Source organism: Cicer arietinum, chromosome 6 (assembly GCF_000331145.2).
Source record: "Cicer arietinum cultivar CDC Frontier isolate Library 1 chromosome 6, Cicar.CDCFrontier_v2.0, whole genome shotgun sequence".
Classification (NCBI taxonomy): Eukaryota; Viridiplantae; Streptophyta; class Magnoliopsida; order Fabales; family Fabaceae; genus Cicer; species Cicer arietinum.
The window spans coordinates 45318718-45337646 of NC_021165.2; the positions used below are offsets into that span (position 1 = coordinate 45318718).

The 18929-nt window shown below is 32.4% G+C and overlaps 1 protein-coding gene across 1 annotated transcript; it reads right to left on the reverse strand.

Annotated features, from left to right (window-relative positions):
* Positions 1-3000: 3000 nt before the first annotated feature.
* Positions 3001-18729, reverse strand: LOC101491596 (SCY1-like protein 2 A). Its single transcript, XM_012717431.3, has 14 exons — positions 18002-18729; positions 17297-17401; positions 16935-17045; positions 15075-15257; positions 14334-14460; positions 8921-8982; positions 8736-8822; positions 8292-8378; positions 7307-7420; positions 7079-7207; positions 6087-6149; positions 4584-4745; positions 4355-4473; positions 3001-4238 (listed from the first exon to the last, which is right to left on the reverse strand). The coding sequence occupies exons 1-14, from the start codon at positions 18491-18493 to the stop codon at positions 3323-3325; spliced, it is 2757 nt and encodes a 918-aa protein (XP_012572885.1). The 5' UTR covers positions 18494-18729; the 3' UTR covers positions 3001-3322.
* Between the last annotated feature and the right edge of the window lie 200 nt (positions 18730-18929).

Genomic DNA, 18929 nt, shown 5'->3' on the forward strand with positions numbered 1-18929 from the left:
ATGGACGTATATTATTTATCTTTTTTGACAAATGATATATTATTTATCTAATATGGTTTTGGAGAGGTTGTAACCCATTTATATATTTAAAGAAGATATTTGGAAAATAGTACAAGTCTTTTAACCTTAGTCAAAAACTGTTATGTTAAAAATTTAAATATAGTTCTGTTTTCAATAAAAAGAAAATATTTAAATACAGTATTTTGACAAAAACATATATAAACTCAGTATTTTTACAACACTCATTCGCACACACTTTAAAACTTTGAATAGTAGAATGAGATATTTGCTTCCAGTCTCATAAAATAAATAAAATAAAGTAATTTTACATCATTCATTTTAAAAAACGAGTTAATTTATTTAATTTTTTAAATAATAAAAAGTATTTTTTTCTAAATCCTATATAAAAACTTATATCCATAAAAATAAATAGTTATTGAGAAAGAAAATTTAAACTAATTAAAGGATATATAAAAATAATAATATTAAATATACCATCTTTAAAAAAGTTTTGCTTATATATTTGAGAACAAAACAAATATGATGATTTTTACTTATAATTGACAAGAGAGTAGTTTCTATTTCGTTACTGTTATTTTATTTTTGTTAATTTTATGAGTGGATGAGGTGGCTAGTAATGTCCACCTAGGTGTAGGAATAGGTCAGGTCAGACTATGAAATGTATAAGTCTGACCTACGATTAACTTTTTAGGTTTAAGTTTGGTCGGTCTATCATAGATTTTTTTTTCGGTCTTGTCTGATTTTTCTAAAAGTCTGGTATGACCTGAAAGTCTATTTAAACGTCTTATTCATATTAAAACATTTAAATGTTATATTTTACATTTTTTTTATATAGGCTAAACTAGGCCTTTATATACAAGGAAAGTTAATAAAATTATAATCAAATCTAATAAAATAATAACTAACAAGTCGGCAGAGCAACAACTTTCCAAGAAAACAATAAAACAAAATGAATCTATAATTAGTCTTGATACACATATCAAGCTGTGTGATGTTCTATCCATACTAATTTATATGATTCTCTCCACGTACCAATATCAATATCAATATATATATAAAACAAAAAATAATTTTTCTAACAAAATAATTTTTTTTTTAAATCTGAAACAAACACACTTTAAACCCTAAAACATAATTTTTGATTTCAAAGAGTAGATTTTTTTTTCCTGAAACAAACGCACCCATTATTATCTCTCGGACATATTCAGTAATAATATAATTAACATTATTATCAACTTTGAAACACTTCTAAAGAGACTGTACTTAATTTATGCATTTTTTTAATATTTTTTTACAAATTCACATATACTATTTTGATTTAAGATTTATTTTTATTTATAAAATCTAAAATCAGAACAACTTCAATGGAGTTTATAGAAGATTTTTAAGAGATTTTACAAAGTAAATATTGAAATCTTACATATTATAATAATTATATAATAATATGAGCGATTCAACTTGAAAAGAACTAGAGAAGAAAAGAACAAGGAGAATATGGAATGTCTACTGAATATGGAACGTCTAAAAATATATTTAAAATAGAAATAATTGATAGTTTTAAAATAAAAAATAATATTATTAATAAATAATAATAGAAAATAACATTAATAAATAATATATATATATATAGGTCGATATGTCAGACCTAATAGATTTTTTTATAAGACTAAGTCTGGCCTATTTAAGTAAATAGACTTTAAAAACAGTTTTATATAAATAGTTTTTCTATACATACATCTTTAAGTTTCTTTAAAGTGAATAATTTTCTTTGAAAAAATAAATTGAATAATTAAAATTATTAATAAATAAATCAATGATTAATGTCATATATACATGTATCAACAATCATAAATAATAAAAATATCTATAATCAATTTATTTATTTTATCAATTTTTTACTTTAAATAAGTTGAATCTACATCGTTATATTGATATTTGTAAAACGAATGATTCCTAACTATTTCAAATATGTAATCTCGTGACTCGACTTTCATTTTAAAAAGTTATTATAGTATAATATATTAAAAAGAAAGGTAACTCATTTCGCATCCAAGCGTTGCTTATTTGAATATACAATTTTGCTATTTATATCCTTTTTTGTCGGTTCTACGCTATGTTATTGTTGAAAAAATTAAATTGTCTTTATCATCATTAAATCAAATTTGTCAACTCTGCTTTTCCTTTCCTCTTCCATCGTAAAACCTACAACATTTACTTTAATATATTACATTTACGTGAACTGAGATAAAATGTGAACTGAGTTCAAGTACGCATTTTTCCAATTCATTGCAAAATTTTACATGTACTTAAACTCATTTTAAGTACATGTTTGTGAACTCAATTTACTTACATTTTCGTAAAAAATAAACTGAGTTCAAGTGCGCACTTTTCATACTAACTATAAAATTTTACATACATGTACTTGTACTTGAACTCAGTTTAAGTACATGTATGTGAACGCATTTTCATTATTCGCCACAAAATTTTACATATACTTAAACTCAGTTGATATACATTTATGCGAACACAAAATATATAAAGATACGTGATTTATGTTTACCTACAATGTATAATTTACGATGTACGTGAACTCATATCACAAACTCAATAGATCAATTAACATACATTTTGTGTGATTTTAAACAGAATAAGAAGAGGAGAGTTATGGATGTAAATTATAAATGAGAGGTGTGAATTATAAATGAGTATGAATTGTGAAGTTGGAGTTATGGGTGTGAGATATTATAACGCGAGTGATGCTAATGAAGAGAGAAAGAGACAAATTAAAATTTAAGAATGAGCGAAATAGTAAAAGACATTTTTAGTATTCTAAATTAATGAAAATTTGATGGAAAGTGGTTAACAAAACAGGGGTATGGGTGGCAAAATTGAATTATATATGCACTTACAATTACAACCTACACTATCATACCACAAAAACAGCCAAATCATACATAACAGAATCCAAATCATTCTCGATTAAGAAGAAAATTAATCACTGCTTTTATTATTTTCAACCCAGTCGCAACAATCAGGACTTTTCTGAATACAATTTGCCTGACACCCTAAGAAAAATAAAGACATATGGCGACCCAAAAAATAAAATAAACCAAATTTTTGCAAGATCACTATATACTAAGTAAGCAAAGTACAACAAAACCTTTACATAGTCACTTGCAGCAGATGTTGCGTGGCAAGATTTTCCGCATTCTCTCTTCTTCCTTCCCGGAAATTGTCTCCGAGCATTCAACATAGAATGTTGCATAAATATACAATCAAGAAGAACAATAATAGAAGCAAGCTACCCCAACAAATCCAAAAGGGGTGGCTGCTCAGTGCTTGACTTGGTATGAGAAGGTTGTTTGGTTGAAGTAGCTCCTCTCCCTCTTCCCCGTCCTCTACCCAACGTGGTTGAAGGGGGTGGTGCGAGTCTAGGTGCAATTTGTTCATTCTTGTTGGAAGAAAATATTGATCCAAGATCAGTTGATTTAACATTATTAGTATATGATGAAACAGCGTTTGATGCTGGAAAAGCCTGACTTTGTTTTAGGAACCCAAGAGAGTTTGGAGGTTCAATGCCATTATTCGAGTTACCGATAGACGAACTTTGGGAATTGACAGACCAATTGTTGCTAGCTTGGATACCAAGATTGCTTGAATTGCTTGTCCTTGAATTATGCCCCAATTTGTTTGGTGACATTCCTAAAGTACCATTGTTGGAATTTCCAGATCCACCAGATAATGAGCCACTAGTACGCGGAGGCCAATCAGCAAAAGGATCATCATCTTCAACATTATATGTGGATGAGGTTCCTGGTGGAATCGTTTGCCTTACGGTATCACCAAATTGTGACGTAACAACGGATGATGCACGAAGCGGCCACTCTAAATCTACCGAAGGACATGACTTGGCTGTTTGCTGATTAGATACACCAGATAAGGACAAATTATTTTGTAAAGATGTAACTTGACCAACAGGGTTGCCTACCACAGATTGACTAGAATTATTGATAGTGTTCTGGACAGAATTGGCAGTTCGCGTTGCTTTGGGAGGACCCCAATCTGCATCCCAAGATGAGCTGCTTTTTGTTGGCGTAAGAACAACGCTGCTGCTTGTCCTCGGAGCTTCCACCTGCAGGCCATTAACTGCAGGAGATAGTTTTACCTCAGGGATTCCGGAATCGGTCACAGTAACTCCTCGCTTCTCTTCTATCTTCCTGCATGAAACACGGAAAGTTTCAGAATGAAATTCAGAGAGAAGCTTGCCAGAGATTATCGGACAAAATGCGAAAATAAAGGGGCTCTAAAAGATTTTGAAGGAAAAAAAAATTACTGGAGCATATTCTTGACAAAGAGCATATATTTGGCAAACTGTTGAACATTCAGTTGTTGAGCAGTCAGGAGTGGCATAAGCAATGGAAGAACATGCTCAGCAACAAATTCTACACCATACTGAACAAGAAAATCAAACAAGACTTATGTAAAACTCCAACTATTGCTGATCACAGCAGTCAATAATACAAAACCCGCAGTTCATAATTCAGGCCTGTCATTGTGAATACCTGCTTAAAAATAGAGTTTGCAACCCCAAGGGTACACATAAGGGTTGGGGGAGAACGGTCAACAGCAGTACAGCGCTGAATAGTTTGCAAGATTTCCAGGACAGCATGCTTATCAAGTCGATTAACCATGTCTCCTAGGCACAGCAAAGCATTGACTCTAACCTGTCAAAACAAAGAGACAATTACAGACTAAAAGTTTACGCTCTACATATAAGGTGAAACTAAAAGCACACAAGGTTGTCACTCTGGTACATCCTACCCGGGATCAGACAGAGGAGGTTCACAAAATGTGAAATTATAACACGGAATATTAAATCCTACCTATTACATATATTTATATTTATGATACCCACACATATAAAATAACACAACTAAGGCATAATAACAATCAGGTTCTTGCTAACAGTGCCCTTAGGGCACGTGTTATGGATTCCTAACTAGAATTATTTTTGTCAAAAAAAAAACAATTTACAACACTTTCAAGCTCAAACTTCTACATTTAATTCCTTATCATGTGCCTAAGAATAAAACTAAAATCACAAGTGGCATTCAAGTATCTTTTTATTTAGAATGCATAATAGATGTGTGTGGTTGTAAATATATTCAAAAATCAAAGACATTTGACCTATATAAAAAGTTAACCCTTATACAAAAAAAGAGGTTAATTCTAAGTTCCAACAAAGCTGAAGCTAGTAGCTACAACTCATAACATCAATATGAGAAAAATGTCTTTGCATGAAATATAACCTTTAAAGAACAAACAATAAAGCTCACCAACTAAGCAAAGTTCACCAATCTCTTTGAATGTTCTAATAATAGAAAACTCCTCTTAAAAAATGCCCCGGGATAAACAGCATAAATTGGCTAAGAAAACCTCTTATTTAGGAACATAATCAATTTTCACCAATCACCGCTACAAACAATCTAAACTTATTCACAAACCCCAACAAAAGGACCACCACCCAATGCTAGCTCATTGGCACTGGGGAAGGGAGGAAACAATAAAATAAAATAAGAAGTCATTCCTTCTCAAACATCTAGCATGATTATTCAATAATCCAGAAGTTCCAAATTAACAGTGTCAGATTGTCTGTGTATATATACAAATATACATGTTCCAATCTACTTTGCTCATGTACTAATAGAAATATGTCCAATATTTCAAAATATATTTACTAAAAAATCATAATAAGTGTATTGATAATGGAAAGTCAAATACTAAATGTAGAGAAATAAAGGCGACATGTCAAATAGGAAAGAGTAGAGATGATACTATAAAAACATACAATATTGCCTTTCAATTAAATAACTAACATGGTAAAATAAATATCTAATTATTTTGACTAAGTTAGGGTAACAGTTCAAACAAACCCTAATTTTGGGTAAAAGGAAAAATTAAGGTTAAAGTTCAAACAGACAATGCCCCACCAAATAGACAATGTCTTCCTGAGACATTTGAGCCAAAAGGTTAAAGTGCAAAGTTCAAATAAAATATGAACATACCGCAGCAACTGTTGTTTTGAGCGCTAGTCCATGAACACGGGGCAAAATCACTTGTTTCACCAACTAAAAGAAACAACAAAAAATGTATTAGAAACATCATAGAAGTTGCTGCTTTAATATCAGAGTACCAGACATTTAAAGGGAACTTAAGTGAAAAAGAAGCCAAGAGTTATATTGGGACGAACAGTAGCAATAATAGGGTTGCATAATGAGATGATAAGACAAGGTAACAAAATAAACCATAAGGACATGTTAATCTGACTCTATTTTGTTGTCACTAAAGTTTTGGAAGTAATTGTGTGGTAGTATGAGTGGAGATTATTGCTCTAGGTTTCTTTATTTTTCTTGAGGGTTTGTGGGTTGAAGACTTCTGACGCTAGTAAAAGACCCCTATTTGTGTCACTGGGTGGTAATGACACTAGACTTGGTGTTTTGAATACCCTTGGTCATTACAGGGTCATCAACAGATGGTATGACGATCAACTGTGTTTTGGAAATTATTTTTGAAGTTAAGGGGTCATTAAAGAGAAAGGTCAAAGATTCCATAAACTTGTGCATTTGCTTGAGGTATGTGGCAAAGTAAGTACGGACCCTTTAAGGAGCTATCTACCCAAGGCATTACCAAAATTTGTAATTCGGGTTTGTTTTTTATTTATGGGTTTGCTACATGTAGCAAGCTTAAGGTTTAAAAGCTCAAGCTCGAGGGAAGTGTTAGAAATTTTAGGGATATCGGTGGAACCAATTGGTGTATTAACTTACTGTAGTTGAATAACATCTTATTTTGAATCTCATAATACACTATTAGCATTTTTTTTTTCCTTTTCCTTGTCTAAATCCTAAAGTTTCAACAGTCCCAAAAACTGCAAACATTGAAACAACAAAACATGTAAACCAATTTTGAAATTATTCAACAGCTAATATCGAATATTTCAAAACAACTCAAAGGCGTTTAGAAATATAGAATTCCTATATGATAGGAGTGTAGCATTCACCTGGGCATCAAGTTGTTTAGTCAGGGATACAGACTTTTTTAGGACCTCTTCTTGTAAACGTGCATCATTATCATCATAGGCCCGAACAATCATTGGAAGAACATGTGAAATTAAATGCTCTTGACTAGTCTAAATGAACAAAGAATGGCATAAGTTAAAACATAGTCATTAGATACAAAGATTTTTCAATCTTCAAAATAGAGGAACCACATTTAAACTAAAAAATACCTTGTTTATTATTAGCTCGGCGTGCTTCAGAAGTAGTAGCATTGTATCACCCGAAGCAGTGCTTAAGACAGGGACAAGGGCTGGAAGTGTTGATTGCTCAAAATCATTCTTGTCCTGAAAAGTAACTTAAAATTTATTTTATTTCCTTCATCTTAATGAATTTCTTTTAATTAAAAAACAATATGGATCTATTGTATTCTCATACTAATTGTTAGAAATCTATTGTATTCTCATACTAATTGTTGGAATGTGTGTGAATAGTTCCTACGTCCAATGTACATAGGCTAAGGCTAACCATAATCTTGTAATTACAGTAATTAGGATATTTACGATCTTTGTATGTACTACTTTTCACCTATTTATTTTCTCTTTGCTGTGTAGCTTGCTGGAGAGTAGGCCATCTAGCTTGTAGATGTCAATGGACCTAACAATTCATAATTTGTATAGCCAATTTGATAAGAGTTGGCTCTAGTGATGTTAAAACAGGAAATTTAGCTCCATATAGAATAGAAGCTGCTTGTGTCTGGTCCATTCCTCTATATCCCACCAGTGAAGTGTGGCAACAAGCATTTGGGAGCATTAAAAAGCTATTCCTCTACACTATGGCACTTATAACAGCTACTAAATGGTGATCAACATGCTGAGCTTAAGGCGAATAACTTCAAGGATCTAGACCATTGAATTATTTCAGTTTGTAATCAAATGGTTGATATTTAGCTTTGGTGTATAAAGTACACTATGCCTGATTTAAAAATACATTGATAGAGTAGGCATAAATTTTGGATTTTAATATGAAATTTTCATCACATATATGACGTATATTTTCAACACAATGGTGAACTCTGAAATATTCAATCTACAAAACAATATTTCTTGATGCATTTGTTTTTTATTGACAAGGTTGTCAAAACTACCATTATGACTAGTATAGGAATATGGGAAAATAGGAACTTTACAGAAGTGATGAAAAGAAAGATATTAGTACCTGAGACTCCGCAATGGTTAGAACCATTGGCAGAATCAACGGCTGTATCACCACATTCCTAAGTTCTGCACAAAGTGGTGGAAGGACCTGCATGGAATTTCATTTGTCGAGATAACATTCAGGACAAAAGTAAAAAAATAAAACTCATAATTCTATAGATTCAATAGATGTCCGACTAAAGAAGCAAAGGTAATTTAATCACATTAGGAAAAATAAGATGACTTTAACATATTTGACATAATTTCAAAATGAAAACACGAGACCAGATTGACATACTCAACTTATGTCAAACCCAAAATCATCAAAGTCATAGGGCACAGTACCAAGTGATTGACAGGGCAAGAGTGTACTGAATTATATAACAGGAAAGAGAACTGGCATAAAATTGATTGACAGTTATAAATTAAAACATTAAAACATATATTACATTACCAAATGACATACCTTGTATCGCAATACACGGGAATCAAAATCTTTCCACATATCTGCCAATGCTTTTAAGAACTCTGACTTCTGCATGTTATCTCTTTCCTGAAGGAAAAGAAGACATGTCATTAAGAAATTTACCTCTAAATATTCTGCATGTTGTCGATTTTGGTATGCTAAGAAGCTAAACTTAAAATTCTTACAAGCATGTGGTCCAGGAAACGCAGAGCACGTAACCTAGTGTCATTTCGAAAAAATTGTGACCCTGCAAAATGAGGAGCATATATCCTGTAAAGATAATCATAGTAAATGTTGTGAACAATGTAAATAGCACTATTTTAGGACTAAATTTGGACATGTATATTCCTTCTGTATTATATCCCCTATGAACATAATTCCTCTGCATTATATTCTTCGATACTCTGGGGTACGACGATAAATATTTGTCATACAGCTTTTTGCTTAGTATTATTCTTCATCATAGGAGAAACTATAAAGAAAGACCTTGAAGTCAATGGTTTGGATAAAGATTATATATAATAGGCATTATGGCATCGTTTGATCTATGCAACTAACTGCGTCTGCAGTCTGCATCTAGTGGGATAAGACTTGGTTGTTATTGTTGATGATGTTGTGAGTGGAGTCACACTACATACTCCTAATCCATTTTGAGGATGTAAAAAAAAAAAAGAGACATGGTTGTGAGGTATAGTGGTGATCGACTTCCTGAATTAGCATACTTGTCTATAGGAGAACTAGACTTGGAAGCTATGTATTTTTAATGATGAGAATAGGAAGATGAAAACTATACAATTAGGGCATGTTTGGCTAGCTTATTTTCTTAAAAAATGATCTTTAAATGTAAACTGAAGTTGTTTCATAATTCTCATATTTTTAGTTTAAAAGTTGTTTGGTAAAATATTTTTATTTTTATACAGTCTCATTCTATTTAAAATTAGTACAAAAGATATTTAATGGTAAATGTCCATATCCATATACTATTAATGAATGAAATATTTTTACAAAAACAATATTTCAAAAATCTCTATCAATAAAAAATAATCTTAACTATAAAGTTTTTTAAAGGAGAGCTTGATCAAAAAAAGATTTTAAAGGAGAGCCAGATAACAATAAAAAACAAAACTAAATCGCAGCACCAAAAGTTAGCCATTTTATTATAAAACATGAGTAGCGAAAAATGAATTCAATGTATTACAAATAATGATGTTGGAGAGGCGATTGCAAATGGTTGTGACTAAAATAAAATTGAAGATGAGCAAGGACAGATCCAGAAATGTCCTGTTATAGGGGAGAAATTTATAAACAAATTTATAACACTAAAATATAATATACCATTTTCCCAATAAACATCATAACTCTTCTCCATAAATTTTTATATTTGCAAAATAATTAATAATTGTCTCATATATATATATATATATATATATCATATTTGACTTGCCATATGAGCCACATCCCTCCCTTTTGTTATTTAGATAGAACTATTATAAACTATTATGTGTAATACAAAACAAGCTCAAATTGCAGTGGGGGCAAGTGCCTCCATAAGTTTGGCTTTAGATACGTCCCTGAAGATGAGATTTCACGGGACCTAGGATTCAGACAATGCATCTGGTAAAAAAGAGCGATTTGTAAGTCAAAGAAAAAAGTCCTCCTAATAGCTTTATTGAAGGTCCCTTTTTTTTTCTTTAAAAATAAGCTTCTTTTTTAGAAGAGTTTTTACTAAGTGTTTGGCCCAGCTTCTCTTTTTAAGGAGAAGAGATGCCAGAGTAAATAGGGCCCAGAGCTATTTTATATAGGAGTAATATTTTTTGACATTTGGAAGGTTAGCGAAAAAAAATACATTTGTTGTTTGGTGTACTCCACTTGGGGTTGACGTTATTAATTGTTCTCCAAAGAAATTATGGTTTGGTGTGATTTTGGTTCCATGGTTGTCGCCGTGCTTCTGACATGCCTGTTGGTTCAAGTTGTCTTTGAGTCGTGTTGGCTCTAATTAACATGTCTTGCTCTGTCCTGTCACAGACAACTGACCATCTGTTTGCCTTGCTGCTAGTTCCAACTTCCAAGTTGTTTGTTGGTCATCTCTTGAAGTCACTCTTACCCAATGTGTTTTCATCCTTGTCTCAATTTAGTCTCTAATGGCAGGCTCTCTAGTCATTGGTCCTAGCACGCTGTCAACAGGTAGTCTTGTCATCTAGCCACCATTAAGGTTTGGCCACTAGTATCAGTAACGAAAATTTTGTGACCTTTAATACACAAGTTGATTGTTCCCTAGATCTAGTTTGTTAAAACAGTACTGATAGTTGTTCTATTTGTTTGTTCTGGTTCAAAGTCCCCCTATTGTGGTGTGTGGTATCAAGTGCTACAGTTGATTCTTATTGTGGTACTATTTTGCTATGCTACAGTTGATTCCAAGCGTCGGCTGCTATTTGTTGCTTCAGTTTCGTTCCATGATATGAAACATTCAAATAAAGGTTACAACTGTTGTAAACGTGGGCCCAATATTTTTTCTATTTGGTTCAAAGTTGAAACACCCTTTCTAGGGCAGAAATTTAGGTTTGGTTTCGGCTAGTTTTGCCTTGGTATTTGCTTATTCTTTGCTCTTTTGGAGGGAATACACGTAACAAGCTTAAAATTGAGTAAACTTTAGCTTGAGGGGTGTTATAAGAAAATATATTTTCATATCTTGATATTATCTTGAATTATTTGAAAGGATTAAGGTCTGTTTACTTTGTGAAAATATTTCTTATTCAATTTTGCTACCAACACCCCCTAATTAACTCTCCACACCCCTCAAATGTTTAAACAAATCATAATTCCCAAATTACTCTTTTTACTACCTATACCCCCTCGAATGTTTAAAAAATCATAATTTTCAAATTACCCTTCCCTTCTTCCTCTTCATCATCTTCATCTTCATTCAACAACTTCTTCATCATCATTAACCATCTTCATAAATCATCATCAATCATCATTAATCTTCATTATCATCATCAATCATCATCAATCATCATTAATCTTCATTAATCATCATCAATCATCATTAACCATGTTCAGAATTTTGCTAACATTTACGTGAACTCAATTTCACGTAAGTTTACGTGAATTGATTTCACGTACGTTTACATAAACTGAATTCTAGTAAATATACGTGAACTCAATTTCACGTAAGTTTACGTGAACTGGGTTCACATACGTTTACGTAAACTGAATTCTAGTAAATATACGTGAACTCAGTTTACGTAAACGTATGAGAAATTGAGTTCACATAAATGGTTTAATTTTCAATCTTCAATGATTTCGCAATCTTAATTCACGTATACGTACGTGAATTAAGATCACGTAAATACTAAGATGTTGAATTTTCAAACCCCATTGATTACGCAATCTTAAATCACGTACGTGTACGTGAATTAAGATTGCTAAATTCTAATATTTTTACTTTTTTTTAACGTACGTGAATTTAGTTCACGTAGCAATAAAACGTACGTAAACTGAGTTCATGTATAATCCCCAGATTTAGAAAGAAAAAAATCGAATTCAAAAACAGACCAACAAACATACATTTTTAGGTCACTTTAACCACAATGTGATGAAGAAACTGATAGTATAGGTTATGAGTGAGTTATGTGAGTTTCAAATGATTATGAGGTAGGGTTGGTGAGGTGTGGTGATTTTTTGACATGTGAGTCGTGAGATGTGATGAATGTTGATGAAAGTGAGTTATGAGTTAGTAAAATTGGAAAAAATATTATAAATATCAAAGGGTATTTTGGGTATTTTGATTTTTTTACAAATTTGAAGGGTGTGGGTAGTAATGTGAGGGGTGTGGGTAGTAATGTGAGGGGTGTGGGTAGCAACATTGTTTCTTATTTTCATTTTCTAAAATTTGTGTTAATATTACTTGTTAATAAGGAGGTAAGAGACTTTTGAAATAAACGATTGCTAAAAACAATGACAATATCAAATAATTATTTTCATTATTTCCAGATTTGCATCTTCTTTAACTAGCATTTCGTCTTCTCTCCATGACAATGGTTCACACGAATATTCTCTAATAAAGGTAAAATTAACACACATTTAAGAAAATGAAAACACAATATTTTCACAAAGTAGACAAGGCCTTATTTTCTTATCTGAAAGGACTACTTTCGTAGTTTATCTCTTAAAATTAGTAGCAAGTATCATAATTTGTTTGCCTATTCAATTAGGACAAGGAGTCTTGTATACCCCTACAAATAGGGGCTAGTGCTTAATCTTTTGGAATCGTCAAATCATCAATCATAACTATATCTTTGTCTTTATTCTTTCTCTCCGCTATCTAAAACCCCGTAACTTCAACATCACATTACAAACATAGTTGTCAATCTCGGATAGCAGCACAAAGCAGCTGACAGGATAGGCTGTGGCAAGATGCCTCTATTTAACCCTTAAACTACAATCCAGTGAAAATGAAGGAATACTGGCAAGATTATGGCACTGAAGATGATGGTACCACTTTGATGCCATGTTGATAAGATTGGGTTAGAGTTTAGGAAGAAAAGGAGGAAAAGAGAGGATGGCCCCAATATTTTGCATGGATGAAACTAGATTGAGATTAGAAGTGATGTGATACAGAGTTACATCTATTTATACTCTTTTTTTGTGTATAGCAGGATCGCGGATAGCGGAATGACCGCTATTGTGATGACCAAAAAACAATATATAGACTAAACATAAAATATAAACAGTAGACAAAAATACTAAAAAATAGCAAAAATAAAGTACACAAAAATAAAGGGTAATCATAGTACTTCATATTTCATAACCAAAATGTAACATCAAAATCAAAATCTAATAGTAATCCAAAATAAGTTCTAAAACAGAGGAAAAAAAAAACAGAAACAGAAGTGGAAGAAGAAGAAAAACAGAGGAAGAAGAAAAACAGAGAAGAAAAAGGAAGACGAAAACAGAGGAATAATAATAAGGAACAGTGAAAGAAGAACGAAAGGACGAAGAAAAACAGAGAAGAATGTAAACGAAAACAGAAAAACAGAGGAAGAATAAGAAGGGTTGCAGCAGTTATGAAAGGTCCAAGAAGAAGAAAGGTCAAGAAATAATAAATTAATAGGGATTTGAGCGCAAAAAGACTCAAATACCCTTAATGAAATTAATAAAATTCAACAAACCTGTAAAAACAGAGTAGCAGGTCATGGATCCGGGTCTGGCGCAATGGGCCAGCGCGTTAGGGCGCTATGCGCGGCCGCGTTTGCCACAACAGATGACGGCGGTTTCATGGTGAGAAGCGCCTCGGAGACGGCCGCCGCCGCAACGCGTTTCCGCTATTGCGCACGTTAGCGCCGCAATTGACAACATAGGTATAATTATTAGCAGTTTAGCACTAGCCTACACCAATTAAGCCACTGATATAATAATGGTCCTAATATTCTAAAGTTCTAGGTCATTCTAGCTCCAAACAATTTCCTGTCAATGTAACCAACTCAAAGGTATGTGAAGTCTCGATTTATCACTCCATTAATTGTTTTGTGCCAATACTGTTTTCCTTTTCCATTCAAGGAATGAAGAAAAAGTATTGAATTGACAAGCTATATTTACCTGTAAAATCCATAGCAGTTGGCCTGAAAGATTCATTTGAAGAGAGCATCTTTTGCAAGTCAGGAACCAGATCCGATGGGATAGATGAGAAAGCATCACTGGATAAGTAAGTCAAGGTATTCATGTACTGCATAAGTAAAAATACACAATTACTTAATACTTTCTAATTAATGAAATAATATAGCCTGTTTTTATCAAGTAATAAAGTTTTAGACAATTTTTTTCTACCTAACTAATATATAGAGTAAAAATCTATCATGTTCAAGTGAAATGTATTCGATTATTAATAAAAAATATACTCTCTCATCTAGAGAGTACACACATGAAACCATAGCTGCAAATGCGTAAATAGAAAATTAAGAACACCAATAACTTTTAAAGTCATTGTAACTTATTTTTAGTATTGTTAGCATTGACTTCAATTATTACATTATTTAGTAGTTCTGCATATTGAAAATGATACACCTCAAAGATTTTATACTAGAAAATTTTGCAAAGTAGTTAGCTAGCTACATGAAAACTTAATTCAGAGTAACAGAAGCTGAAAAAAATAACTTGGCCGAAAAATTTTCTTACTAAAAATTAAACTCCTGTATATAAAAACAAAAGATTCAATCTGGACAAAATAAAGCTCTTTCCATAAGTTTTGCTGGTTCAAGTTTTGTATACAATGTCAAACTCATTTATATCAGATGCCATTTTCAATCCAAGAAAAAGGAAGAGGAAGGTATTTGTAAATACCATCTTGACATTGTTGTGGCAGTCAAACAAAGGCTTGCGAGCAATTAAATGGTAGGCAAGGCATCCAAAACTGAAAATATCAGAATAGCACCCAGCTGAAGAAGCATTGCTCCTCACCATCTCAGGAGCAGTGTAATTAAGTGATGGCTGAAGTGGCAAAACAGAGTCTTCAATGTCATATTCCTGTACAACACCATAAGGAAATAAGTTACAGATCATTTAAACAAAATTTACTTCCCTCCTGAGGATTAGGAGATACAGATATAAATAGTATAACTTCTAATTTAGATATAATCTTCATACAGCATTCTTAAAAATCATAGTATAGATTAGAACTTTAAATGCAGATATTGCAAATACAATCAGGAAAAGCACGTCTCACAAAGCAAAGGGCTGCACAATCACATGCGAAGAAGACTAATTGCATAGATTACAGAATGTCTACACGGAATGCAGAGACATCCCAAAGAAAAAGCATAAAAGGTTAGCAGAAGTTATAACTTATAGCCAAAACATATATTTGCGGCTAAGAAGCTGATCAGAGGGAAAAAAAATGAGATCCTAATGAAGATGAAAACAAACATATGCAAAAAAAGTTGCACTATATATGATTAAATGCAAGGGTTGTCAAAAATCAGAATCTATGTAGGTTTGTGGACTATTTATAAGCTCGAATAGTAGACTTGTAACTTGTAAGACTGCACTCAATACAAAAATAATGTATAAAACATATATCAGTGTCCAAACTTCAAACATAATTCAATACTAGTAGATTTGTAAGTGTTCACTGAGACAAAAAACAAGATTATTTAAACAACTATCAAAGAATCTCAACATAATTAAATCTATTGTGCAGTAAATATTCAACATCCTGAAGAAAACCACAATAAAATTAAAATATTGTAACCAACGACTCCAGAGAGAGTCTACATAAATTCATGTAACTTGTAGACTCGTGAGGCTTTGAAGAAAACTCTTCAATTTATTTGGTACAAGATGCCAATATCAACACAGTTTTTTCCATTAGTTACATTTTTATTCCAAAATTCAAACACAACATCCAAACCAAAACTAATACCAAGTACTAGTTTTATAAAATAATAAAGTCTAAAAAGTATTACCTAATTCTCTAAATATAAGCTCCATTTGGAAGAAAATTTTTAAAATTGTCCCTCCATATAAGCCCCTATTTCAAATTACTATATACATTTACTATTATTTTTACAAGTTACCCCTTATTAATACTACTAATTTGTCTTGGGAGATGAAAAGTTAGAATTGGCCACATCTATGCACAAATGGCACTTTAGTAATATTCATATTCATACACAAAATGAACGCATTAAGGATTTGGGTCCTTAAAGTTAGCATCTCTTTTAAGAGAATAAAGTGAGTAATATCAACCATTGATTATCAAATCAATGGCTGATATTATATGCACATGCATGACCAATCATGAGTGGTTATGATATCAACCATTGATTCACTCACTTTACCAACTAGGCAACTACTCACTTTAGATGAGTCAAATTCATGCATTAATTACACTCTCAACTTTTTTTAATATATCTGCAAAAAAGTGTCAAAGAGACTTATAAAAAGGCACAAAGGTAGTCTGTTCTTAATTTGAATTTTAAGAATTGCAATTAGATCTATATTTTATTTTATGAATTTTTTTATTTTTTTATGTTATCTATATACGTATTGGTCGTATCCTAGATATATTGCATCCTATATTTTTCAAGAATACCCATAACATCTATATCATCATAGTGTAATGGCATTTAAAACATCAAATATGATAATGAAGTAAACAATGTCAGTATAGAAAATCCTATTCTTATCATATGTTCAACTCACAGCATAATGGAAGGCATGCAGATTAGATGAGTCACCAGGGTTCTGAGAAGAAGAAATTGCAAAACCAAATCCACCAAGTTTCCAAGCTCCACTCAATGTGATAAAAACATTCTGCAAAGCATAAAATTTGTAATTAATGAACCAAAATTTCACAAATTGTTGCTACCAGTACAGGGAAATCTTCAAATTTAGAAACCCAAATTACACGCTTTGTACCATTTTTAACTACAATGCACCGACTCTCATTGCTATTATCATTTGCCAGATTTTTTCATTGATCAAAAGATAAAAGCAAAAATACCTAAATCAAAGTATTTTATAGTATTATCATAGAGAACAAAAAGAAATGAAAAATATGTTACCTCAGGTGATATAGCTCCATGAATAAGATGAGCATGGTTGTGGAGAAAATCCAACGACTCCGCTATCTGAAGTAAACCATGTTTCACCTCCAACAGTCCCATTTCCTACAAATTAATGAATTACAAATATAACATAAAATTCCACACACAAAATACAGATATTAGCAATGCAATAAGTACAGCACTTCACATATACACATGGTTTAAAAAAGGTAAACAAGTTAAATGTAGTCTACAATAACAAGATTTTAATATCTTCTATCTATCAATCAGTGCTGTTGATAGCAGATTGACGGAACACCATATGTCGACCATAAAATCGCGCTATTGCAGCCTATGGTTCCGCCATGGCAGGCATCCCTTCATAAAATGGCTATGACAGTTGTCAAAAGATCCATCACACCATGGCCGCCATTCAACAACGCTACCATCCATCCATCTACCTATATATTTAACTATCTATCTAATTTGAGCCTTTTTTCCTTAACTTGTGCAATCTTACAAAGGATCTTTACTAATTACTTGTTACAACCACAACAAAATGAGAAATGAGCTCGTATCAGTTATATGTGACTACAATTCTCCGAAATATCAATGATTGTCATCAACCATTGCGGCAGTGCGGCCGTGATTTAAAATCTTGCTTAGCTTATACAAAATAAAATAATGAAATGAATAAGCATTGAATGGCATTCAAATACTAACCATTCCCCTCAGGTCTTTAGGAACATTAGGAACATTATCAAGATTCCCAAGAGTATTAGCAACAGAAGCAAACAAAGGTTCGGTAACCATGGCCATTGCATTCTTACTCTCATCGAGTCCCTGAACAACATGAACAATTCCAGGATGCCTAAGTCTAACAAGCTTAGCCGCATCCTTCCGAATCAAATCTAAAAACGAATCCTCAGCCGCTTTAGTAAGTCCCGCACGCATTCGGGCCTCAGATAAAGCCCGTTTATCCAACACCCAAACGCATACAACAGGATACTGATGCTGGCGTGAAGGATCACGGGCACGGGCGGAGTAAAGTCGCCAGGCTAAGCCCGGGCCTGCGGAACCGATCTGATCGAGGAGGTCGTAATCGTGAAGTGGTTTTGGACCTGTGACGTCTTGGACTGTTGTTTGAACGGTTTTTTCGATGACTGCGGCGGTTTTTGCTAGTGCTTGGGTTAGGGTTTTCATGTTGAGCGACATTGTGAATTGATTGTGTTGAGTTATTAGAATGGAGATAGGGAATAAAGAGAGATGTGATATGATATGATAGAGAAGAGTTGAGATGATGGATTTATGAGATTTACGGTGCTGACAGGCCGATGCCCGGCGGATCTCTGTCTTCTCTTCTTTCGATTTCTGTCTTCTCTTCTTTCTCCGTGTTTCAAGTCATCTTTTCTTTCTTTTTTTTTTTTTTTCTAAATCAAGTCATCTTTTCTACCCCTTGCCTTACTTCGCCATTTTAGTTTTTTATTTTATTTTTTTGTCAAATTTGTATCTTTCTTAATTAATGTGTAATTCATAAAGGCTAAAAAACATCAACGTGGAAATTCCCAATTTATTATATTTTATTTCACATAAAAAAAAATATGAATATATGATTTTCAAGTAGAATAGTGTTATTATTTTGTACATCATA

Bases quoted from the DNA above. Each gene is read 5' to 3' on its own strand.
- LOC101491596 (XM_012717431.3), bottom strand. From the start codon at position 18,493: ATGTCGCTCAACATGAAAACCCTAACCCAAGCACTAGCAAAAACCGCC. The intron at 8,983-14,333 runs GTAAATATAGCT...CTCATTTTGCAG, and splicing joins AACTGCTATGGATTTTACAG to GGTCACAATTTTTTCGAAAT. The intron at 7,421-8,291 runs GTACTAATATCT...GTTACTTTTCAG, and splicing joins TAACCATTGCGGAGTCTCAG to GACAAGAATGATTTTGAGCA.